Source organism: Erithacus rubecula (assembly GCF_903797595.1).
Source record: "Erithacus rubecula genome assembly, chromosome: 5".
In the NCBI taxonomy this organism is placed as follows: Eukaryota; Metazoa; Chordata; class Aves; order Passeriformes; family Muscicapidae; genus Erithacus; species Erithacus rubecula.
The window spans coordinates 63,990,023-64,017,048 of NC_136687.1; the positions used below are offsets into that span (position 1 = coordinate 63,990,023).

The 27,026-nt window shown below is 41.3% G+C and overlaps 1 protein-coding gene across 4 annotated transcripts in view; it reads right to left on the bottom strand.

The window, feature by feature from the left end:
• Positions 1-27,026, bottom strand: part of AFG2A (AFG2 AAA ATPase homolog A) — a 157,000-nt gene that overhangs the window by 13,966 nt on the left and 116,008 nt on the right. For 3 of the 4 annotated variants that reach the window (XR_013774280.1, XM_079305973.1, XM_079305972.1), the window contains exon 15: positions 21,171-21,335. The exons of the other annotated variant lie outside the window; for it this stretch is intronic. Coding sequence is in view for 2 of the 3 variants with exons in the window: in XM_079305973.1 (XP_079162099.1) it covers positions 21,171-21,335 (165 nt within the window). In the remaining variant the exon portion in view is untranslated. The remainder of the gene's footprint in view (positions 1-21,170; positions 21,336-27,026) is intronic. 4 annotated transcript variants of the gene reach the window in all.

Below are 27,026 nucleotides of genomic sequence, written 5' to 3' on the forward strand. Positions count from 1 at the left end.
CTGGTACCTCCCTCAGCAGCCCAGACTGGTGAAGGTTTAGCTTGTTTTAGCTCAAAGGGCTGTGACTGAGAAAGCCTTTCTTGTGCTGCAGTGTGCACCTCCTATTCATCAAGTGACTTCCAGATCAAATGGATAACTCTGAGACTTGGAATGGGCACAGCACCACGGTGAACTCTCTACACTGAAGCCCTTTCCCCCCCACAATAACCATGTTGGGAACAGCAGCCATAGCACCAGAAGCCTGAAACAATGTGGGACTCTCACTCTGCCTCATTAAAGGCTATTTTGCTAAATTAAAGGCCACAAGTAAGTCATATTGTATCCATAAGCACATGCATGCCACAGGCCTTTCCCCTTCCCATACTTCCCTCAGCTGTTGATCATACAAAATCCCATGGAAGACATATTTCAACTTTTGGGTTGTTTTTTTTTGGTGAGAGCAGGACTTTCTACCCCTCAATGGACACAGCACTCAAACCACACTGCCAAATATTATATGATGTCCTTTCCAGAGTTAATTTTTAATTTCCTGACTTCACTGCATAAGAAATTTTCAAATTGTCTTGGCGGTCACTTAGAGGCATGTGCAGATCTAATTGCAGGCGTGAATGCAATGTCAGCCCAAATGGAAACCTTTGGACTAAGTGAGGAATTTCTGTAGCATTAGTTCCTTGGTTGAATTAAGATCCAGAGAGACCCACAGCCCAAGGAACAACTGCAAATGTAACACAAAGGGTGTGAGCCTTTCTTGCCCCAGCCTGCAGCCTGGGGAAGCAGGTGTTTTCAATGTGTCACTCAAAAACCTGGTGATTTTTTATTTTCATTTTTTAATGCCACAATTCATAACCCACAGATGTTGTGCATGGCTATAAATCTTGGCACCCTCTCCTCTGCAAAAGAGTTTCTCCTGGTATTCAATTTTCTTTGCTTTACCTTAAGTCACCCTAATCATGCTGACATCTACTATCGATGATTATATTAGCCCTAAAAGATCCTTAAACAAATGAAAAGGACTGACTTCTACTCCTAAAGTTCTGCTTCCAATTTTCTAAAGGAAATTAAATAATGTATAAATCAAATGCTGGGCGCAGGCCCAGGCAGCCGAACATCGCTTTGTCCTTTCAAAGTGAAGACGAAGTGTCTGCTACAGAAAGGACAAGCCAAGAGAAATAAAGCTTAACCTCAGCTCCATGTGAAAGTGATTTGGGATAATCGGGGGAATCTGCAAAGAGGTTAAAATAGGGACCACATACTAACAGGGGAACTTCACACAACGATCAAAAATATATCAAGAGCTGACCTTCACCTGGAGGAGCTGCACAGCCCTGACAGCTTCGTTACACTGGAGCAGAGCGCGAAGGGCAGGAGAAAGAAGAGATGAGCAGCAGGAAGTCAAAAATCTATTTATGGCTGCCATTTGTCATGTCTTGGTAATCTTATCAGGGTGAGTTTTTTTCAGTTTTGCAAGATTTATAACAAAGTACTGCCTGACAACCTTGCAGTAAGTGTGCACACTACTTCCCAGTTCTCCTTTAGCTAGTACACACTACTTAGATTATTAAATCAACCACCAAGGGACTTCCTAATTTATGTACTATTGATGGACTGCTGATCCTTCTCTTTAACACAGTATATGTATCTAGAAGGGGAAAAAAAAATCAGTTAAATGTGTTAGATTTCTTCCTGATATTATTTTCTGAGCAAGCAATTGCCACAAAGGATTTCTTAAAACTATTGGGAGCAGATGTACTTTGTAATATGATTTCTCAATTAAAAGAAGATCCTAATCAAGTCTATACTGCTTCAACATGAGTTCACGCTGACATTTTTGCACACAGAAGGGTGGATTTGAAATTTCTGATCAGCACTAGACTGCATGGTTAGGGTCAGCCTAACCCTATTCACATAAACCAAACTTTGGGAGAGACAAAAAGATGTGACATGCAGCTGTCAGTGCCCCAACTATGTACACTCATATTTCCAAAATATTCCTCTCCTCATCTTTACAAAATACAGAATATTTCACATGTGATGCAAATGGCCCTTAAGCTTAGACGGTGGAGAAGTCTCATCTTTACACTTTCTTGAGAAACCTGCAAAATTGTTTTCATCACTGTCACTTAGCAGTTGTTTGGTCTGTCACCACATGAACTGAGCAGCTGGCAAAGCAGGCACAGCCATGTAACACTTACGTGTGAATGTGAATTCAATACACATCTTGCTTAGCTGTTGGAAACCTGTCAGGGAATGCTTCACTGTTTAAAAAAACCCAAAACATAAAAGCATAAACAAAATTCCTATAAATTTATTTGCCTTTTAAAAAGAAGAGTTTGTATACACACTCTTTTACTGTAGAGTTGAAGTACACCATGAGTGCAACAGCCACTTAATGGGAAGCAAATTCATCTGAATATCAAGTACCCTTGATTCAGAAGAACCAAGTCTACTGGGTTCACAGACTTGTAATTTACCAACAAGCATCCATGTCTTTCACAAAAGCTATAAAACATTAGAACACACTTCAGGAATGTTATTACTGTATAAGAGGCAATTCAATCAACCTGTGAGCTGGGAGATTCTCCCATCCATCTCCCTGTCTTCTGACAGACCCCCTGCAAATGAAGCACCAGCCCAGGCTACGGCTATCTTGAAAAAAGCAAAGCAAGCACTGGAACTGAGGGGGATTTCATGGCACCACAGGGCTTCACACAAACACTGCCAGAATAAACTCCTCTGTCAGACCTCCAAATTTCACATCACTTTGTCTCTGCAGGTTCCCAAATATCAATAGCAAGAAGAAAAGAAACAAATCATAAAGAAGGATGGGAAGAAGTAGGAAGTTTTCACAGAGCGTGGTTGTTTGCCATCTTTGGATTTAAACAAAACCAGGTGCACAGTGTGTTACTCACACATGAAAAAGAGGAAAACCAAGAAGGGAAAGAGAGGCTTCTCTCTTTTCCTCTCTCCCTGTGTCAAGAAAGCATCCCTGAAAGCACACAGGCATCTGTTTTGGGTTCCTCTGACGTCAGCAAACACCAGTGAAGTAAAGCACATGCTTAAATATGTTCCAAACCTCTCATCTGCTTTTAATAATTGGAAGCTAAATGGAAGATATAAGTCATTAAGCAGGACCTTTTTTGCCTTCAAGGTGATGGTACTTAGTTCCTCTGCAAAATTTTGGACTCAGCAATATCCACTATCAGAAGTAGAGATGGATTTTAATGCAGGATTCAATCAAATTACGAATGCTAAAATTCATGCTCTGGTCCCAGAGAGAGGGTGTGATTAATGACAGTGTGTCACATTCCTTTGGTGCTTTATATTTCTACCTATTTTTCATATATTAATGTCTCCAGTAAAAGGAAAATAGGAAGAAATTCTGGTACAAGGCTACTCATCCCTGCCAGGTCATTTTGTTGTGGTCAGCAACTCAGGCATGTGCAGCTGGTGCTCTTAGAGAGTTTGGGAGAGGGATAAGAAATGTGGGAGAGGAGTATGAAATATGGTCCTTTCCAACAGAGTTAGGCAAAAGTCACTCCTAACAGGAGGCAACCATTTGACAATCCCTGTGAGAGACTGAATGTAGGATTACAGTCTTGTCACAAATGTCATTTGTCACCACCTAGCAAACTCTGCTGATAGCTGGGATGAGCTGCCTTCCTCAGGTCAGTGCTCATTCATGCCCCAGACTTCATGGACCAACAGCAGTGAGAGTGTTACAGCAGCCACTGCAGTGCCTGGCATGGCAGGGACTGGCTCCCAGGATTGCCATGGGAGATACTGCAATAGGATTTAGTTCCTCAGCAACAGGCAGGATCAAGTCCTAAATTAGCAATTCCCGGCTTTCATTAAGTTTATTCATCCTTAGGCCAATTTACCTGCTGGCCTAATTCCCCTGGGGATTGTGCCAGCAAAGACTTTGGCCTAATAATTTCAGATTAATTTCTGTATCATCATCGTTGTGTGGCTTTGGGAAGACTATTTGTATATCCTGCTATAGACCTTGTGAAGCAAACACTAATTATGAAGGAAAATTTTTGACTCCACAACTACTCTTCCAAAATTAAAAAAAAAAAAAAAAAAGAGTAGTCTAGACCGTGGACAGGAATTCCAGATGGAAATATGTTTAACAAATATGGAAAGTGAATACTTTCCAATATATTGCTTTGTGAGTTATTAGCACCTAAATAGTCTCCATGGTCAAAAGTGTTATTAATGAGCTGGAAGACAAAGTGATGTAATCAGGAGGGATCAGCAGTAATTTCTCCTGCACAAGATTTACATGCAGCAGCCATGTGTGTTTGTTTATGATCTCTACATCTGGTAATGAGTTCTCGACGCGATGGAAAGCTGTGGTGGAATAATGCACCCTGCTCCTCACACGCACTAATTAATGCTCTATTTAATCTGGGAAAAGGCACTTTAAAAATAAACACTCATTTCCAGCAGACCATAAAGGATAGGTAACAACTGAATCACACCACACAGGCCTAAAAACTGGTGTGTAGCAACCTCTCAGGCATTAAAAATTTGAGTTTTAACTCCCAGAGTACCACAGGAAGAGTGTGTGAACATACAGGTCTCTCCAGCACTACAAACATACACCAACAGATAACTAACACTAACCCTAGATACCCACAGACACAATCAAAGCCAGAGTGATAATCTGTAGGAATGACAAAAAAACAGTAAGAGATGGCAGAGCTAAAATATTCCATATGATACCAGATGTTAAACCATGTTTTGTGTTCACAATACACCTATGGTAACGCTGTTGGCCATCACCTCATCCTTATCATTCTGACAACTGATAACATGAGCAGTAAATCATGATTTCCACAACGACAGGAAAAGCAGCCATTGCAAAGATGGTTATATCTTGGCTGCTGAGGGGGAAATGCAGTGGGGGCTTAGCATCCTCAGCTTCCACTAGAGTAATTCCACTGCTTTTAGTCACTTCACCAAGGCCTTGTCTCCACAGGATGTTACACTGGAACAGCTACTGCATTTACAGTCACACCCCATCTGAGTCCAGGATAACTTCCTCACATTGACATGCCCTCAGAAGTACAAGAGCATTCGTCTGTGGCTGCATTTAGCCCTAGGCTGGAGTCTCACAAGGTAACAGAGAATAGAGATTTGGCTTTATCTTATAAACTGTGCTAATATATCTCACCACCCTTTGGATTGGAGCCAACTTCTTCTCTCTAATCTCCCAATCATTTCCCACAGAAAACCTGTACTTTCTTTAGCCTGCAAAAGAAGACAAAAATCAAGAAAGTCACAGGGATTGCAGGGCATGGAAAGCCTGTGTGAGCTGTATCCAAGAGCAAATTTCCCAGCCTCAGATACCAGAGCAATTAAATGGCCCCTTTTAGTGATAGAGAAATTGCCATGATGGCTTAAAGAAAACCTGCTAAGGCTACAAGTATGGAGGAACAACATTTCAGAGATTTGGGATGGCTTTAAAGGTAAATCAGGTAAAACAGATAAACACAGAGCAAATATATGAGTAAAGATTGAAATTTTTCATGTATATTGAAGTGGCAGTGTGGAAACAATGTTTCTCCTGCCAGGTGCAACTCCTACCTTCCCACTCACACATCCAGTGTACCGAGTTTGCAGCTGAGGACTTCTTGTGTGCTCTTCAGTTGCAATTAAAAATGGCATTTTTGCAGTGCTGACAGCTCAGAACTCCATCCACACCCACTGAGACCATTTGGCACATCACTGCCTCCCCTGTTGTGATTTCCCAAAGCAAGCAGAGAAGACCAAGGGGGAGCCACACATTTGACAGGGATATTCTGACATGAATGGTGAGTTGTCAAAATGGAACCAGCAGTTCCCTAAAACTAGTTTGGTTTCAGGAAAAGAATGTGCAGGCTGCAGTCTGCAGATATGTGCTGGGTTCTACCCTGGCAGTAAGTGTAGGTGGGCAAATGACAAGTCAATCTTAGAGGTGGCCAGTCCACTCACCACTTCCATCAAGGCTTTTCTGATAAAAAAATTATGGTTTTTTTATCAGCGTCTGAATCTCCATGGGTTCCTAGGTCTGCAGAGAATCTCTGTTCTGCTTAGGCTTGCTCTTTTCTTTCGTTCAGAGACAAAACAAGCCAGGGCTTCAAACCATGCAAGGTTTTAATGCTGCAGAATCCCCACGTACCCACTTCCTCTCTTTCCTCAGCTCTTCTCTATCTGATTTACTGTTTACTCTCAGACCATATGGGAAACATGTCGGGAAAGCACGCATCCGGGTTCACATTCACAATAAATACTTTTTATGACTATTCCCATGACCTGCAGCAACAGACTAGATTAGTCGCCCACAACTATGTATAATCACTCCATCATTTAAATACATTTTCAAAACAGAATATGTGCTGAGATACAGATCAACTAAATATTCCTCTTTCTAAAACTTATTTCCTACAACTTTACCATTTCCACCTGAGACAGAAAGTCTTATCTTTCAATTGTGGAGTCAATATAAACAGAAGAACATGAACACCTGGGTCTATGTAAAAGTGTAGCCAGCAAATTATCAGCCTGGGCTGCTCAGTTTTCTTAGCAAAAGAATTATGAAGTGAAACAGCAAAAGAGCTGAAAATAGATGTTGATGCTATCAAAATGTGAACAAGACCCTCTTTTTTATTCACTGTTTCATAAAACCAAACTCCCTCGAATTTTAAGTTCATCCAAAAGCAGAATTGCAAAAGCATTCTATTCTGATGATTAGAATGTAGAATATTTCCCAAACAGAATACATTATTTAATTCAAAGCCAAATAAACAAAGGGTCAAATTCAACCTCACCCATTCCATTTAGCAACAAAATTGAAAGGGAATCTTGAAAAAGTAATTTTAAATTAAAATACTTAAAATCTTTTCAAGGTGAAACATTCTGATTTTGTTTCTAATGTAAAAAGTTGAATCAATGGTACAGAATGAAAAAAATTATTGTATTTCTGAATAATTTTTTAATCAGAAAGAAGTCTAAAGCAAAATTTATAATAGCAAAATTAGTATCTACATTTTTTCCCGTGTAAGCAGAGAGACAGCTATGTCTTGTCCACTTTATCTTATTCAGGATTTAACTTTTTTTTTTCATTTCACATCAAGCTGTGAGTTGAAGAAAAACTTGCTGTGTACCTTTTCTTTGGGAAATGGTTCTGATAGTCTTTTAACTCACATCTGGCAGGAGCAAAGAATGCTTGTAGCTCTCCCCTGCCTCCTCTCCCTGTGGAAGCTGGCAAGATCATCTGCTGCAGAATACTTGGAGAAATCTCCTTGGCCAAACTGACTAATTGTATCATGTTCCAATACTTAATCAGAACATATGGAAATGTTCCTTTGGTTAAATGCATAAAGATTTTAAAAAATAAAGATTTCACAAGGTAACTTGGCTTCTTTGAACTCTATGGTTTTATGAAATGGAGACTAGGTGCTGTTTCTACAAGCAGATGTTGGGGTACTGTTGTAATCCTCTAAAAATGAAAAGGGGGCTTGTTTTCCTTCTTTTTAAGTAATGCTTTACCTGAGGTTTTTGAGATGAAGTGCAGAGCACTGTAAAGTGTCTCCATGTCACTGCAATGTTGGGGTTCAGCAGTAAGGGCTGAGCTGGAAGCACCTGAGTGAGCCTTGTGCTGTCAGAGAAGGATCCTGCAGGAAGAGGGCCCTGGTGAAGCACCTGGGGAGCACTTTTCTGGGAAAGCCAAGCACTGCTTTGCAGAGTCAGGCTGTTCCTGGAGCAGCCAGAGATCCATCTCTGCTGGCCTCCTCTGCCAGCTCCACTCCAGCTCGGAAAGTGTCGGATCTGGAAAATGCTTTAAAACTGCACATTTCCGTTCAACCGGCTTCTTGTTGTTCTGCTTGTTTGGGGCAGGAGCAGGAAGGGTCATTACACGGTGGAAAAAACACATTTTCGTGGGCAATTACTATATTAATATATATCACTTTACATACATAGTACATCTACATATGGAACCTATTATTACTGAGGAAATGTTTTTTTAATGAGGAAGACTGAACAATACTTAAGAGAGAAAATGTTCAAACCAATGTTAATTTGCAGCAGAAGTAACAAAATATTTTAATAAAAAACAGTAACAAGAACTGGCCTTCCTATCCAGCATCAGCTTGCTCCTATATTCACACCTTGAGAACAGAATTCAACTTCCACAGCTTTCCCAACTTTTGCAAATCTCCTAAAATTGAAATCTAAACTCTGACTTTTAGGAACAAGACCTGCTTCAGCTCTACACAGGAACAGATAGCTCATTAGATTTCTGTTTTATAGATCCATTCTTCCTCCCTCCACTTCTTTTTACCAAGCCTGTGCCTGCCTTCCCTTCCTAGCTCCCAAAAACATCCAAAAATAAAGAAAAAGGGATTTAGGTAATACAATCACTTCTGTATAAATGTAGCTAAATATATTCTCAATTGCTGAGCACTGTTTCCTTTCCCTCTCCCTGTATGCTGGGATTAATTAAGCTTTCCTTAAATGTTGCACATGAACTAAGAAGAAACAAACAGCACAAAAACCCCTCACTATTTTCAAAGGAAAAAAAAAATCTGGTCTAAAAAGTCCTGGCAGGCTAAACATTAGTACAATAAAACTGCTGGATTTCAAATGGTAAAAATAAACTGGCTAAAAAGCTCTCTGTTTGAAAAATGAGAGATGCATTCTAGAAAGACTGTTCCTGTAGGAAACAGACACTTTCTTTCAGGAATCATCTCAAACACAAGGATGAATTATTAGCACCAAATATAAACCTCAAAATAGACTCTGTCTGTTATCATAATGCAAATATTAATGCGTATTTGCTAATCCTGCTAAATGTTATCAGCGCTGTTCCAACTTGCAGGGAACAACCTGTTCTGTGCAGATCCTGGCTGGCCTAGGACTGGACTGGGTTTATCATTTTAACACCAGGATCATTGTTCACCTTGGGACACTGCAGAAGGAGCAATGATCACAAGGGAATCCTGCGCGGGTCTCTGCACTGGCTCTGCTGGGAAAGCCTGGAGAGCTCTGGGGCTGCCAGATGAGCAGCCTGTGGTCCAGGGAGCTGTCACTGATCATGGCCCTCACCACCACATTAACTGATCCCTTTATTTACTTTATTTAGTTAGCTTTAAATCCTTTTTTATTAGGTTGAATGACTTCTGGTCTACAGCACAGGTTCGGAATGGCACCGAAACCAGCACCAGCCATTCCAAAGTGGCTTGATGCAACCTCCTGGGAACACCCCTCAGGAAACAGCTCCCAGAACAAATGGGCAGCCACAAAACACACTATCTGTAATAAAGCCCTACAGGTATTTTGAGTGTAGCTCCTTATTTTGAATCTGCACACAGCAAAACCAGTCCTACTTCATATATGGCAATCAGTAAGGGGAATTGTAATTTGTTCTGCTCCTCAGGTTGCATACAGACACAACACTGAATGTCAAGTCTTATGTAACAACAGATTTCAAATTATAAATGTCACCCAGGCATCTTTCAGGCTTTGAAATACAGTTTACTTGTTACTAAACACAATGTGTCAAGTGATTTATCAAATCCATAAGAAAGAAGAAACCAATGAGACAATCCAGCAATCCATCCTATCTCCCAGCAAGTCCAGGACTGTCTCCAATCAAATGTATACTGGAAGAAGAGAGATTTATTACCACAGTTTATTAATGCAATATTTTATATTCAGCAAGTGCTCCTATCATGCTCCACATGGTACTTTCATCAAGCACAACAAGCCCACCTGGATTTCCACCACCTGCCCAACTCAGTGGGTCACTTGTTGCCTGCACATCTTTGATGCTGTGTCTCTGTGACAAACTTCTAGAGATAAAGCAGCTATTGAAAAAATTTTGGCATCTAAAATCTATAAAAAGCAATATTGAAAAGACCTGGAAACATTGAGAACGGCTTAGCTTGGGACTAAGTGACACTGAAAACACATCTTCACTTTAATGCCATTAAAATGCAAGGGGTTTTCTTGGATATGGAACAATCCTTTTACTAAAAAAAAAAAAAAAAAAGAAAAAGAATTCTGGAATGGTTTGAGTTGGAAGGGATCTTAAAGGTTGTCTTGTCCTAATGCCCCTGTCATGGCAGGGACACTTTACCAGACCAGGTTGCTCAGAGCCCAATCTAATCTTGCCTTGAACACTTCCAGGGATGGGACATCCACAACTTCTCTGGGCAGCCTGTGCCAGGGCCTCACCACCCTCTTCTTCCATAAGTCTAATCTAAACCTTACAAGTTACTTATGAAACCATTTGCACATGCAGAACTGAAGGAAGCTGACTGCTTTAATTCACATCTAGTACCCAGGTAATTAAAATAATTTTTGGTTTCAAATGCCTACAAAAAGTAGTGCATCTCCAGGACGAATTTCTGAAAAGACTTAATTATTTGAGAAATAATGAAATATATTATAAAAGTTCCTCCATGGCAGCATAAGTAAGGAGACACAGATACATATATATATATATATATATATATATATATATACACATTTACACATTTGTAAAGAAAGGGTAAAACAAGTAGGACCCAAATATCAGATGAGCAGCATGCGAGTGAGTGTACTACCAATTAATTTCTAAAAAGTCTCTAACAAAAGTTAAAATCTTTTTCCATCACATGAGAGAGATGTTTTGGCTGTATTTATACATCATCCTGAGTAAACTAGCTGAACTGCAAAACCAGAACACTATGTGAGAATAATGAAAGGAATGAAAAATACTTCTGCCCGGGTCTGACATTTATCAATATAAAATAGCCACTTTTGCCATTGTTTGAAGTAAGGGAAGCAATTAAAGTGCACAAAACCATTTTGATACCAGCACCCTATTTCCTGCACATGTTGGTAACCCAGGGGCTCCCCCTCCCTCCTTTGGTGCTGTTCATTAACTCTCCACAATAAACACCATCCTCCCATACCACACGTTTGAGAGCACTCCGAAACTGGGAGATTGGGCAACGGCACTGCTCTATGCAAAACCAGCCAAGTCCAGTCAGGAAACAGATTAATTTGAAAGCCTTAATTAATGACTGAACGTTTATACAGCCAAGATTTATGAGTTACAAGGAAGTAAGTCCAAAACATAACACTCCCTCCCGCATGCAAGCTCTCTCTTTAATGGTAAACAACTAGCCTAGGGTAAGATATTGTCTCAGTGCTCCAGTTCCCTTTCTTATTCCAACTTCCAAGCACTGACAGAAGACAAATTAATTTCAAATTCTTTTATTTCCTGCTCCTCTATAAATATTGTTACTAATAAACATGGTTCAATGAAGACAAAAGATAGATTTTTTAATAAATAAACCAATCTTTTTTTTTTTTTTAGCTCATGGATGCAGAGACAATATATAAAAAAAAGAAAAGAACAGAATCCTTTTTGTATGGGTAAGTTCATGAAACTTATTTTCTTGTGAAGAAAATCATAAACAAGAAGAGAAAGGTCTTTATACATATAACCATAAGCAAAAAAATCTCCTAAATTCCCCCCAAACTCCAGGTTTGTCAGCTTACTTCACAAATACTTTTGCAAATTTAGTAGCAACAAATGTTAGAAATTAAGAGCAAGTTTTCAGCTTTTAACATTTTGACTATATTCCATATTTCACTTCTGAGAGCTGACATCTCATTATGATGAGCTCTTGCTGTTTGAATATTAAAACAAGGCCGCCAGCAACACTTCTTTGGAAGTCCTCAGGCCTTAAACTAGAAAAGTTGAAATCAAAAAAAGTTTTGTTCTCTTGTTTACACTGAACTACCACACTCATTTTCTTGCCTTGCAAATTCTGTTTTGCTAACAAAGGAGTGCAGTTTGGTTCCCTGTCCCTTGGTTTATATAACACAGAAATACCCAGAAATGACCACAGAAATGGCAAGATCCCATGAAATGAGGAGCCTGAGATGAGCCCTCCAGCCATAGTTCACCATCCCTGGCACAAGGGGATCCCCCAAAATCCCTCTCTCCAGGTACACAGCCACGACTGTGACTTGCACAGGTAACCAGAAATACAGTGCTGAACACTCAAGCCCTGTCCTTGCCTGACATGGGAAAAACTCCCAACAACCCATCCTGTTGGCTCCTGCTCTTTGGTCCCTCATCCCCACTGAACAAAACCCTCACCGTGCAAGGGAAATCAGCTGCTGCAGAGCAGAAAAAGTTCTACTTATACAGACTTGCACATACTCACAAACTCTGAGCTATGAGCTGGGTACAATTTTTTAAATTGGTTTTTCATCAAATGAGAGCTCACAGGTAGCAGTTCTGGTAAAAGACAAAGTTGGTTTTTCCCAGTAAAAAGTTGACAAGAAGACAAAAGGGAGGACAAATTGCTGCTCTCCCCCTCCTTTCCCTCCAACGGTGTGTTTCACTGTGCAATGTTAATATAACAGTAATTTTCTAGTTTATCACAAATTCACTTTATTTGCTAGGAAATGAAGCAACAAACTCCACGTCTGTAAGACGCCAACTACTTTGAGAAAATAACTCCCACCCGCAACTTCCCTAAATAAGAAAATAAACCATCAAACAAAACCCAAAGCAGCTCTTTTAAACTGGACAAAACGCTCTTGGTTCTCCTCCCCTGACAATGAGGATGTCAAGACCAATTAGCACTTGCAGTCATCTTGGGGTTTGCTCTGTTTTCTCCCACTGCAAGTGGTCAGGCCAGATCCGAAGGCTCCCTTCTATACGTGCAATGCCATGGACAAATTACAGAAGACTAAGACCTGAAAGGCTTTTTTGCTACCCAGCTATCCTTGACATTTTCATTACTCAAAGACAGGAAACAAAAAGCCTAAGCTGAGAACTAGGTGATAGTTTGAAAAAAAGTTTAATTAAAAAGTAAAACAGACCATGGAATTGCTTCTAACATAGCTAATAATTTGCTGCAGAGTTATTATTGTGCTGCTTCCATCTCCCAATAACCTTTTAATCCTTTTGCCAAAGGCAATCCAAAGCTTTTCCATATGTGTGTGAGGGAAACCGTAAAAGATAACTTGGAAATAACAACTTCCAACTTCTGCTATGCAAAAATCTGAGCTACAGCAGTGCTTGTGCCCATCAGCTTCCCAGCAGGGCTCTGGAAAACAGAAGTTACATGGCAAGAATGAAAACTGCCCCTACATTTGACAATGAAGGTTTGGCTGCAATACATGAAAGATTCCCTGTTCCCACATTCAGCATCAGTGACTGTCTTAATTACCAACAACTTCTCAAATGGTTTCAGAATTAACACTGAGAAGCTTTATCTCACCAAAAAGCCACCAGCTCCAACAATGCCATTGCTAAAGTTTGTGGATAAAAAACATTTCAATTATTCTACCCCCAAAAAAATCTCACTTAAAATAAAAAATTACCCATAATCAAAACCTCTCCGAAAGGAATATAGCAGAGTGTATTTTTGAACTCAAATAACTTTATGGGATGATAAGTGCATAAGCCTGCACCTTATACACATTTTTAGGGACAGGAAATATCAAAGCAAACCACAATCAAAATTTTAAGGAAGAAACCAAAACACTCCACCATTCCAAATATTTTATCAATAATGATCACCCCTCAGAAAATAAACTGAAAATTCACTTTACACATGTGAAATATCATTTCTATCATGGGAGAAAGCAATGGAAGCTGAATAGTTGGTGCATGTATTACACAATGGTAGTTTTACTAGCAAGACCATTTAAACTTGAAATTAGGTACATTTATTGTTCAAGAAATTCACAGTCTATTGTTATTTGATTTTATTAGATATTATTATTCATTATTAGGTTCCAAATTTTTGCAACAGAAACAATGACTTTTTGCAGATGACTGCCAAAAGCAAACATCCTATTTTCCCTGCACACAAAGATACCAATATATGTTCAAACATTTTAATTCACACACACAACCCCAGCTCTCCAATCTTTGCAGTTCAGTGAAGTGTAAACAGCCAGTGTTGCCATTAAAATAACATGTTCTTCATTCACAGCAACAATATCCAGGTAGATTAACAGGCTTTTACACCTGGGCCCTATTATTCCTCTGCCATTCATTAACATTTCTTCTACCATGACAGCAATTGAACTGGCACAGTCCCAGAAACACAAGTAGGTCAGCACAAGGTGTTCCTCTGGATGCTTTCATCTGGTATAAACATCCTGAATGAGCCTTCAGGTACTACATCTAAATACTCCTAGTGCCAATTAAGATCACAATCAGAACTATTTCAGATCTCACTGACCAAGTACAGCCCATGGTTTTGGAGGGCTGATTCTACTAAAGATGGAAGGTCATTTCACTGCAGAAGTGGGGAACCTTCTGCAGCTCTCCTGGCCAAGCTGATGCTGGACATAATGCCTTGGTGCTACCTCCTTGAAATCACAGAATCATGGAAAGGCCTGGATTGCAAGAGATCCTGAAGATCATCTCTTTCCAACACCCCTTCCAGGGGCAGGGATACCTCCTACCAGACCAGGTTGCTCAGAGCCCCATCCAACCTGACCCTGGACACTTCCAGGCATGGGGCAGCCACAACTTCCCTGGGCAACCTGTGCCAGGGCCTCATCCCCCTCAGAGGGAACAATTTCTTCATAATAATCTAATCTAAACTTGTTTTCTTTCAGTTTGAAGCCATTCCCCCTTGTCCTGTGCTCCATCCCCTCTAATCAACTTGCCCCTCCTCTTAATGCAGCATATCCAAGGGGAAAATGAATACACATGTAAAGAAAGAGAAAGTGAACAGTGAGGATGGACAATCAGGCACTGCATATTATTAAAATATTATATTATATTATTAAAATCATAACAGGCACTTAACCACGTGCTAATCTTAAGGGCATGAGACATAGCAATGAACATGTAAGAATATTCCCTTTTCCCACCCACCCCTGTTTATGAAAAAAGTGAATACAAATCAATAAAACAAGAAAACTTCAGACATATCTTTTACTTATGTACTAAGACACACTCAGTATTTACAGCAACTTGTGTATGTTGAGAGGATCTGGCCCTGAAGTTGCCATGTAAGAGTGGAGGTACAGGAATCTGTTTTTTCTGAAGTGCAGTAACTTTTTGGTGACTTTCTCCAATTTGTATGCCTTGTCTTATACTTTAGGACTAGAGTTGAGACAAACTCCATGCAGCAAGTTCACTCCTAACCACATACCCCATGACACGTCATAACTTATGAGATCAAATGCCAGCACTACAGGTTTAAATCAGAAAAACAGGTCTGTGTGAGGACAAAAACATTTTTTATTTTTTCTTTTCCTTTTTTTTTAAACATAAAAGCCAATTCTTCAACTCTGAGCTGATATAAGCATTTGTTTTACACCAATGGAAGTACTTCAAAAGGCAGAAATAAGCCAGCACTTCCAATTCCTTCCTGATCACTGCAAATGCAATTTTCACTCTGAACTTTACATACCCCCACTTGTGATCATTGCTATACCAAGAGCGTGTGCTTCAAGACAGTGAAGAATGATCCCCACTGTCTGATTAAAAAAAAAATTAAAAGTTGCTAGAAATAACTCACAGGCAAAAAATAAAACTCAAAGAAAACAATAGCAGTAGCCTAAAGAGACATATTTTTTCCTTCAGGAATGAATTCCCATCTGCTTTTAAAGAGCAACATGTTTTTCCACTGCTGGGAATTACAGCCAAGCCCAGGACAATAAAGCAGCAGAGCCAGAAGCAAGAGCAGAGGGCAAGTGAAGCTGGCTGACAGAGGCTGGGCCCAGGTCCCTCTTTTATAAGCCTGTGTGACAGTGGCAGCTCAGCAGTGCCCTGCTGTGCTGGCAGCACCCCTCTGCCACCCTCAGCAGCCAGGAGCTCCTGGTTACTCTGCCATGGGTGGGGTTGTGGGAAAATGGAAAGAAAAAGACAGAGAAAGGAAGCACACAGCACAGTTGGTGCTGCTGGCAAAGCCAGGCATCCTCAGCTGGTTTGGTGAAACTACAGCTGGTTTGTGCAAGCTCAAGGGAAGGGAGCTTGCTCCTGACACAGGTGATGCTCCTACTGATGTTCTTTCTCCAAACTGGACACAACACAAAACAACCCTGCAAAAGCAAAGATGAGAGTGCTCACTTGCAGAACCTGGATGGAGGATACCATTACTGTAGTTAATGAAGAAAAAGCATGTTGAAGTCAGACATGAAGTCAGACATGCAAAGTTCCTGCATCTGAACTGTTTTGGTGTTAAAGAATCAAGCTATCAGCTCTTTGGGTTTTATGGGGGCAAAAAAAGTCAAGTTTGAGAAGCAAGCAAAATTCTATAACTCAGCACTGGTTGATGCTCATTCAAATTCCCCCTGGCTTTTTTCCCCAAGTTCCTCTGAGGATCACTGTTCTTTGAGTTACTTAGGAAGCAGATTTGACTGTGTCCTCCTGAGCTGTTAATGGGTCTGACCTTTTCGGAAACACTAATGTCCCTTCAGCCAGATGCATTAAATCTCTGCTGCTTGATTAAACTACTAGCAAATCATTATCTCATTGAAGGAGAAAATGTTCTTTCCCAGATAAGCTTGCCATGCATAAATTTCAGTGCCAATACTCCCCTCTACACCAAACCTTATGTTTGGCATAAATGTGCTGATTGCCAGCCATGCTCTACATCCTCACTAGGTCAGAGCACACAGCATTTCATCATGCCTCAGCTGAGACACAACATGATAAAAACCCACCCACTCTGGGCAACATCTCTGAAAAATGGCTCACAGGAACCAGATCTTTCTGAAGTGACTGAAAGGAGCAGGGAGAGGCAGAGCAATGCCCCAAAATCCTGCTTTCAGCACTGCCAGACATCTGCAGGTGCTCACACTGCCCTGTTCCCAGTCTGCCCAAGCACATTCCGCACGTAGGAGCCTCCTGCGAGACCAGCGGCAGGCAAGATCCCATGGGAAGTCCTGTGTAGTTAGTTATTTCCTTTCCGGTGATTCATCTCGTTTATCCCAAACACTAACATTTGGAAAACATTCCCAATGCCAGGTATTTCCTCACCTTCCAGACACCTGTGCCAAACACATCCTTAGCACTGATAAATGTGTGTAGGAAGGATGTGATCCCATGCTACCCATATTGGATGAAGGCTGAGACTTTTCCTCACCCACCCACACAAAAATGTTCACTTTTCAATGAGTGATATAAATTAACAGAATCTCTGCACCATTCCAAGAGAAACATCAGAGGTTCATCTGAGGCCTTAATCTTGCTATATTTCAATTTGATGGCATTCCTCACCTTGAAAATCACATTTCACTGTAGTACTTCAGGCTACCATATAAAACTGAATGCCCTTTAATAATGTTAAGCAGAAAGACTTTTCCTTAAGTCAGGAAGATCTTTTCCTTCATGTAGAGCTAGATGTTAAGAACATAACACATCTTTATCTTATGAATGTCCTTTTCACCCCCCTATATCTAAACCCTCTCTCTTCTTTACAAATTTTTCCCCAATCTCATAAAAGGGTCTTTACCCTCCTGTGCACCTATAGAGGAACACATCCTCATTCCTCTTGTACTTAGTATTTTCCCCTGTATGAAACAGAGGATTTTGGAGAGGTTTGGTTGTTTGGGGATGTTTTTACTTCAAATTGCTAGTTTAAATATGTCAATATCTGGTAAACAAGAACACACATGTTTTGGAATACATATTTTAAAAGTCAAAGACTTGAGTTGATTTGAGCTAGTTAGATGCTGCACAGATCATTTTTGGCATCACATCTGCTCTTATTTGAGCCAGACCAAACCTTCATCAGCTTGCTTTTCTTCCCTTTCATTTTCTGTGCTCCCATTGAGAGTTATTGCAAAGTGAGAAAGATATTTTTTACATTAACTGTTCCACTTCGACTCAGAACCAGTGAAAGATTTACAGGTTCCAAGATTCCTGCTCTACTCCTGTGTCCTGTAAGCATGGAAACTGATAATACTATAGAAACCATGCCAGCCTTGGCTTTCACCATGACCTGCTTTCCACCAATTTAAAAGCAGCCAGTCCCATTATCTTACTTTTATAAGCACACTCATCTGAGGAATATTGTCATCATACCCAGATTATTTAATTTTTTATTACTTCCAACCGACTTTAAACTCAAAACAACTCAACACTTGATTTCAGTTTCTGCCTAAAACCTCCCCCTCTGCCTTTTAAATCGTAACCAAAACATCATCTGACTGCAGATCAGACAATAAAAGAACATCTCTCACTCTGCTGAGTTTATTTTCCTTTTTATCACCTACTTTCTGGAACAAAATATTTCTCCAGTGGGGAAACACTCTCTTCATCCCTTGCTTGTCTAACCCCAAATTGAAAAATGGAGCACCTGAGTTTGTGGAAATCCCATATTTCCTAAGGAGAGTGGGCTGTGGCAGCACCATGAAAACAAGAAAATTACTTCGAAACATTGCTTTTAAATACTTCTGTGGACAGATCTCTAATTATTCCTACTTCAGGGGGAAATGAAACAGATAAAACTTCTCAGCATGAATAACAGTGAAAATGCTCTAGGAAAAGCTGTGATCAAACTGTGAGCGGTCTCAGAGTGCAGACATTCTAATCATATAAAACCATTAAAAAATTATCAGTTTTATAAAAGTTGGATCTCCTGTGATTTTGCCCAAAATAAAATGCAGTATCCCTGAAGAAGAGCCCAAGCACTGCTGCAGAGCACTATATCAGAAGGGTCTGGAAATGAAGACTGCACTCAAAGTCCAATATTTCCAAAAAAGATGAGGATTTCTTCGACCTAATAGTTAACTGTACAGACATTGCTCATCTAATGCCTTTTTTTTTTATTAAACTTCACTAACACGTGAGAGAAGGAAACTGTAATTCACTCTCATAAATTATCTTCTGCCTTCCCTCACATGAAACAGTGGAAAGTAATCGCCCTATTTTGCTATCTTGATGTATCTTTAAAAGTAGTCATTAAAAGAAACGTACATCCAGCAGGTGAACAGAGATAACTGGTCATAAGCGATGACAGGCAAAAATACACAAGTATCTGATCTGAAAAGGAGCCAAGTTGGAAGCCAGATGCACACTGAACTATCCACTTTCCTGGCTGTTTATTCAGCTCATGTCAGGATGATTCAACGCATCTTTACACGCAGCTCACTATTCATACAGCATCTTCTAGTCACAAAACCAGGCATTTTCCATTTCTTTCTCTGAACAAAGGCTAGAACACTGCAATGGGAACTTGCCATTCAGCAGCGGAAACTATTTGTAAAGCTGGGAAGCTGGAGACACTGGGAAGAAAAGGCTTTAATGAAACTGGCCACTGTGTGTGCCAACTGTCAAGACTTTATATATTCTTCCAAGGAACCCTGACTGAGGCTTTTTCTGTATTTACTCTTTACATCCCAGTTATTACAATACTTCACATGATGCAAAAGAACAAAATTAGTGAGAAATGCCATATTAGAAACAGGCATCCTTTTTCCCCTCTGTAACCAGTCTGTAGCTGCACTCAGTGACCCATTAACTTATTTTTGGTTCTGTACAAAGCCAGCACCAAGACATTTGTGACTCATTATCAAGCAGGCACTGGAATTCACCACCAGCTTTTCAGCTGATCCAGATCCAAAGGAAATCCCCATATGCTTGGAATTTCTAAAATACAAGCACTGCAGTTGTTGCCTGGTAAGGCGACAGTTGCCATATGCGACAGAGGATATGTTTATATTTATGTTTTTGGAGGCTTGTAACTCAGCCAGAGGCAGATAAATTTTCCCAAGTTGTGTCACTGTCCTCCAAATATAAACATAACACTGTTTCAGGTCACTGCTCCAAAATGTGGAGGCAGTAGAGCTGTAACAGTTTTCCAGACCAACACTTAAGCCTGAAATCCTTTTTATTGTTGCCTCTTTTTTTCTTCATTGTGAGAGCCCACATTCTGGGCAGAAAGATGTGCTACCCAAACCAGCTCTGCTCACTACACAGTTTCCATTCATTCATTCATTCATTTATTCATTCATTCATTCCCAGAGTGCAGTCTGCCCTGTGCTGTGGAGGAGGAAATCTCTGCGGGTTTGGCTCTGGTGTCTGCTGTGACACAGCTTCCCAAAATGACCCCACAGCACACACAGCAGTGCCCTCACCAGCCAGAAGTTATTAGTAGGCAGCACAGCATTTTACAGACTACCAGCATCTAAGTGACAGCTAAATGGGGAGAAGCCTTGCCTGGGAGCATCACCAGCCCTTCGAGAAGGGCCTTCAGCAATCACACAGATCCTCCACAATCATCCAAGACAAAAGTTTAGCTTATTGCCCTGCCCTTGTAAACAGCACACAGAGAGATGGGGAGCCAAGACAAGCACATCACATTTTCCACTCTGCAATGGAAAAAGCAGAAGGCGACTATGTAATTAAATGGTGTGATAATGCAGACACTAGGGCTGGCTACAGCAAGGTGGAAATTCTGGTATTTCATACCTTTCAAGAGCTCAGCTTGGCAACCTTATTAACATTCTTTGAATTTTTGAATTAATATAATTACTTACAATTAATTAAAATGAGGCGAGAACAAAATATCCTTTTACAAGACACTGACATGAATAATATTCAGGGAGCAGAATGGTGACCACTAATGTACTGATACTTATTATAACTGCCAGGCAGCAGCATCTGAGGAAGTTTCTCCTTCTATCCAGGACAGGAAATAATTGTCTGAAATCCACTGTCAGAAGCTAAGTAACACCAATGAACTATAACAATAAGTGCTGCTGTGAGGTCTTGATTATATGGATTAGGAAAATACAAACTTCAAAGTGACTCCTTTTCAATTACCCTGCAGTATTTCCTAACTCTGTCTCTCCTCTCTCCTCCCGAGGCTCTCAGTCACAATACTACACTCAAAAGATTCCCAGAAACGTGGGGAAACTGTCTGGGAAGTCTGGGAGAACTTGCCTCCACCTCCCTTCACTCCTGGCAGCACATCCTTAATGAGGCTGCCTGCAATTGTACAAAGGCTCACCCTGCAAGAGCTCTTTCCCCTGGCATCACTCTTCTGATGGGGACCTTGAAGTAAAAAAGCCCCAGATTGCAAAAACACAGGAATATCTGAAAGATTCCCTTTTATAATTCCCACTAGCACTCCGAGAAAGCTCAAGGGATATTTGAGTCCAATTTTAAACACCATTTGAGCACCAACTCCAGAAAGTTTTACCTCTGCTCCTGAGTACTTCTGAGTGTGCTCCACGAGCTCAGCCAAGCAGACTTCATCACTGACTGGCATGGACTTGAAATGAAGCTTGAAGATTTCCCTGCGAGTGGCTGCATCTGGCAGTGGCACGTAGATAATTCTGTCTATTCGCCCTGGCCTCAGCAAGGCCTGCAATGAAAGCATCACAGCAGAAGTTACAGCACATCAAGGAAATAAAAAACCACAGCTCAAAACCACCACCACCAAATAACCAATAGTTTCACAAAAGCAAGAACCAGCACAAGAATAGACAGTAAGGCTATTCAGCTTGTGAAATACCAGTTTATGGAAAAAAAAGGGATCATAAAGGAACCACAGCCATCTTCCTAAAACAATACTTCTAGACTTGTTGCAAGGTGTGCTGGAATGTTAGGACTTGGCAGAAGGACAGGTGGCAACGGACACATCCCAAGTTCAGATCTTTCACCAAGACAATGAGCAGAGAATAGAAGGGTTTTGTTGAAGTGAATCTTACACTGTGGATCCATGTTGCTTTATCCCACATTATTAGAGCTACACTTGCTTACAGATGAGCAGGTTACTCTGACAGGGTTATTTTGCAAAATAAGGTAACAACAGAGGTGTGAAGCTCAGCTTCATACATGTGTGTTTGGCCTTGTACTTTGGGTGTTCAGGGTTACTCAGATTATACTGGATGTGGGAAGGTGGCAGAACAGAGACAGACAAGGTAAAATGGGAAGGGCAGAACAGAGGGTTCAGACTGGATGGGAGGAAAAAATTTCTAGAAGAGAAGCACAGCCTTGGGGCAGGTCATTGGGGAGGCTGGAAAGTTCTGCCCTTGGGGGTTTCATGGCTCAGCAGAAGAAGCCAAGGTCTCTCCCGTCTGGTCTGGTGAAAGCCCTGTGTGCACAGGAGGGGGACCACTGAGCCTCTGCAAGGTCCCTTCAAACAGCTTTCTGGACAGGGTCAAAAAGTAAACTTTATCTATATATAAAACAATTATATCCGATAGAGAGGAGAAGCCAAGCTCTTAAATTTATGAGAAGGGAGGAAACTCATTTCCCTATGTTTATGAAAAATCTCCAGGATTTCTGAAAACCATCTACAGTAAAAAAAGTAGAAATTCTCCCAGCCTTTCTTACTTGACATTTGGTAAAAAGAAAAGCAAAATACAATAATCCCGTGCACAGCGAATGCACATAAATAGTATTTAAACTATTTTTTTAAAAACTGAACAATGTTTATAAGATTCAGCATGTAACCTAAATTGTTTTTATGTTATGGTTCTCCCTTGGGTAGGCTAGTTTGAGTTCCAGATGACTAGAGATATTGCATGGCTGTCCTGGGCTGTCAGCCAATAAGTCTTTTCCCAGCCTGATCATGTCAGTGAAAGTCATGCTGAAAAAATAGTAGGAAAGAGCTTTCCTTCCTGCACAGCATTGATCAAGTTAACACCCTTCCTAGAGTTTCTTTAAAAAGACTGTTGTGGTGCTTCAGAGTGGAAAAATGTATCCTGAATGTTAAGAGATATCTTGTTATTTTTAAAACAGAACATGAAAACGCTCAGCAGAAAGCACGGTCCTGTGGTGCACAGAGCTGTGCAAAGTAGAGCAAAGCTGGGAAGACCACAGGGCCATACCCAGCCCAGCACGCTGTCCCTGCACTGGCCAGTGCTGGATCTCTACAAAAGAGAGCAAGAAACAAGCTGTGCACTGATAGATGCTCAGCAGACTGTGCTGTTTTACACAGCACTCCTGATGAACCTACACAACAACTCAGCTCACTGACGCTATCTCGACCAGTCTATAATTCAGTGTCTAAACCGCATGTGTGTGTCAGGATGTTGCCATTTTTGCCAACACACTTGAAAGAGAAATTTGCATGTTTCAAGACTAGGCTTGGAGGGAGAGGAATTAGCCTGCAATTGTGTTCTGTGTGCTCTTAAGGAAATGCCCATAGCTAATTCTATTCTTTAGAAGAAACAAGAAATGTTCATGTGAGTATGGTGGTGCCTCTTTCAAACCAAGGCAGGTTTTATCAGGACGCCCAGACAATTAATTTTCTACAGGCAGCTTAGCTTCCCACTGATGAATGACCAGGGATATGGTGCAGGTGGGACAGGGAAAATGCTCAGTGCCAATCAGCTGGGAGCAAGTTCTTCAGTCCTGGCTCTCAGTTTCAAGGCACAAAAAGCACAACTGCAGATATAACACAGTTAACATTTTTCTGGTCAGTGATTAAAATCTGTGTTTCCTCCAGTTTGTCCCCAGTGCTTTGTGTTTTACATATGGTGGTAGTTGAAGGCCCAAGTTTTAAGCATGCTATCATTACTTTTCTGCTACAATCAGGCCCAGGGACCTTATCCAATGCAACCAGATGTGCTGGGAACTGTACAAAAAAAGCACAAGTCAGCTGCAGCAGTGCACGCTGGCTATATCAACACAGAAAAAAAAGGAGAGAAAATCTTCTATAACCTCAGTTTGAGACAAGAGTCAGACTCCCTCCAGCCCCTGAAGACAAAAGCAGATTGAACTGAGAGTTGGTCTCCACCAGCCCTCCCAACCTGATGACCCTGGGAGACCCTGGGCACAGCTCCTGGCTCTGCTGCCATCACCTTGGCCCCTTGGCAAGCCACCAATCTCCCTCTCTCCATGCTCCTGAGGAGCTAAAATCAGCAGGAGAGGGTGAGGAAGGTGCCTGCCTTGACCCATCCAGTATTCCTGGAGGAAAAAGGCCTGGTGAGGGGCTGTGGTGCAGAGCTGCTCTGCTGCTGGCTGCTCAGAAGGCAACAGCAAGTCAAGACCTCTCATTTGCAGGACATCATGTGGCCCTCCTGAATTTTGATCTCTACACACTCCTCACAGAGATGCTGCTTCTTTCTGGCCAAAATAATTCAGAATTCAGACCCAAGCTGCACGCAGAGGCTGGCAGTAAGGGAACAAGACATCTCTCGTGATATTTTTGCTCACTGGAAAGAAGTGAACTCTGTTGGGCTGCTAAGGTACATGATGAGGCACCTGTAGCACTAGGCTGGAGGTGGAGACCCACTGGCAAGGCACGAGGATGTATCTGTGTTGTGGAGCAGGAGGGATTCAGCAGGAGCAGGAGGATGGATCCACGCTGTGGAGCTGGAGGAGGAGGGATTCAGCAGGAGCAGAGGCAGGAGGGGGAGGGTGAAGAGTTGAAGTGGGGCTGCAGGCCCGGGCAGATGTGGCTGCTGGGAGCGCTGGGTGAACCGCTCCTGGCTGGGAGATGTAAACCTGATTCGGAGTGAGGAGCCCACAGGAGGTGGGAAGTTGATGGGGCCAAAATTAATTGATGTGTGTGCAGAGCTACAGAACTCACTGATATCGAGATGTGAGGGCTGCATAATTTACATCGGCCAGGAGGGCACACAATTAAGTAATTGGGGTTTTGGTAGAAACCATAACACTTCAAACCCAGAATACTTCGTACCACTGAGCAATTCTTCTGCAGATTTATGTGATTTTTGTTGTTGTTGTTGTTACCACAACAGTTATGAAAGGGGTCTAAGTGCTTATGCATTGAAAGTTTATGAGTGGTATACAGATAAAATGGTCCTCTGGGGAACACTAGGAAAGTGGGATAATTGTCATGTAGTACAGAGTATCATCAACAGCAAAACCACAGTTTTTAAAGGAGAAACTGCTCCCCTTTGTAAAAGAAACTTTTCATTTTTTTAAAAAATTCAAATGGAGTATTTCCTCAAAATATATTATTGGAAAAGATACCTAGGTCAAAAACATGTGTTGTGTGTGCAATTGTGAAGACAATCATTTCAGGAAATAAAACGCTAATAAGTAAAGCCTGGAAATATTTGTGGTTCCTGTTAAGAATGGACCAGATTTAACCTTAGGGCTTTCCTAATTTTCCTCCTCCTCTTTCCCTGCTTTTTTTTTAAAGCATCTACCTATAGTTAGCTTTGTCAAAGGATACTTGGCCATTTCAAAAGCCACATTGTCAAAGAGTGCAGAACTATAACACTGGCAGAATCATAACCAGCTGATAAGCTCTCTATTGGACAGGAAAAAAACATTATTTTCATACCAATATATCTCCACAGCCATGCTTAATTCATCAAAAGCATTCTTAATCACATCATATAACAAAAACTCACACATGAACTGTGCAAGAGGGTGACCTAACTTTAGCAAAAATAAACACAATTTAAAAACTCCCATGCAGTAAGTGGCATATTGAGGTGAGTAAGAGAAAGCAAATCAGCTCAGGAGGTAGAGAAGCTCATCTGGAGAATCAGTGTTACTGCACTGCTCTCTGCTGCAATCCATCTCCACAAGTAGGAACAGATTTTTATACTAAATTTGCTTTCTTCCAAGCAAATACATTGCTTTTAATGCAAAACCTAAAAAAAAGTAACTAAAACTTTAATTTTCCCTTTGGAATCCATTGGGATTAGACCACTGATGAAAAGGAGAGGACTGAGAATAGTTCCTTTGTAATTAAATCCTTCCAGTTTAGATTAACAGCTCCTATTTATGAACTGTGGTCATGGCTCCTACTTACATGGACTCCTCAATAGAAGAGATGCTCTATATCTTGTAACCTCAGTGAGTAATGCATTTTTTTTTTTTCCCACCATTACAGTATTTAAACATTTCTAAGTCATTTTACAGAAACAGAATCATAGAATCAGAGAAGGGTCTGGGTTGGAAGGGATCTTAAAGACCAAATAATCCCAACCCCTCTGCCATAGGCAATGACAACTTTCCACTAGACCAGGTTGCTCCAAGCCCCAGCCAGCCTGGCTTGGGACACTTCTAGGGATGGGGAATACACAGCTCCTCTGGGAAGCTTGTGCCAGGGCCTCAGCACCCTGCCACAGCCTTCCTGCAGCCTGTGCAAGCAGTAGCTGTTTGTGAGATGCTTTCCACGGTTTTACCCACATGTCAGGGCAGATGCACTGCAAGTGTGGGAAGTGTCAAGGCCTTCTTGTGCCATCATTTATCTCTGGCAGGAGTGAAGGCAGCTCCCATCAAGGAGCTTCTCCTACGCTTTTGTGGCTCACCTCAGTGCCTGATGTTTTTGTTCTCACTCTGTGTCAGAGCAGGTCATGCTCCCAGCCCAACAGATCAGGAAGCAACTGGCATTTTAGGATCTTTGAAAGTTTCAAGTACAGGAAGCTCATCCATCCTGTTTTCTAGAGAGATTAGAGGAGGCTTTTTGGCAGCCATGGGTTAATTACTGAAATTAATAGAAGGTGCTGAGGGGAAAAGACACATTGGAGTATTACTATTAAGGACTTAAAAGCCATAGTCCAGTGGAGAGCAAAATTTTATTCTCCCACAAGGCTTTTACTCCCACTCCATCTGGCACGAGCTGCTTGGGGAGGAAACCCTGAATTCCTCTGCTCCAGGTGACACGCTTATTCACTGTGTCACAAGGCTGGAGTCTTGTAATTACAGGCTCCCGAGTCAAGCGATACTGCTTTGCTCCTGCCAAGAGCCCCTTTCCTCACACTTCCACCTCCCCACCTTCTTCCTTCTGTGCCAGCGCCTGTCACCACCGTCAGCACATGCCAACATCTCTAACCAGTTCCCCTCTTTGATGACTTTTGCTGGTCACCACCCTTGTACGTCTCCCAAGATCTGTGCAGATTACTCTCTGCTGTCATTACACAACATCTACAACTCCTCTCAGGGTGGAGCACTTTGGTTCCATAACCTGCGCCACATCCACTCCATAAAATGCATTTGCTAACAGAATTTTACCAAATACCATTAGAAACCAGCTCCTGGAAAATGCTGCAGTCTCCTGTGAAAGCTTTGCTTTCCACAGAGATTTATAAAAGCCAGGCTGCACAGCCCTTCTGGTGTCAGT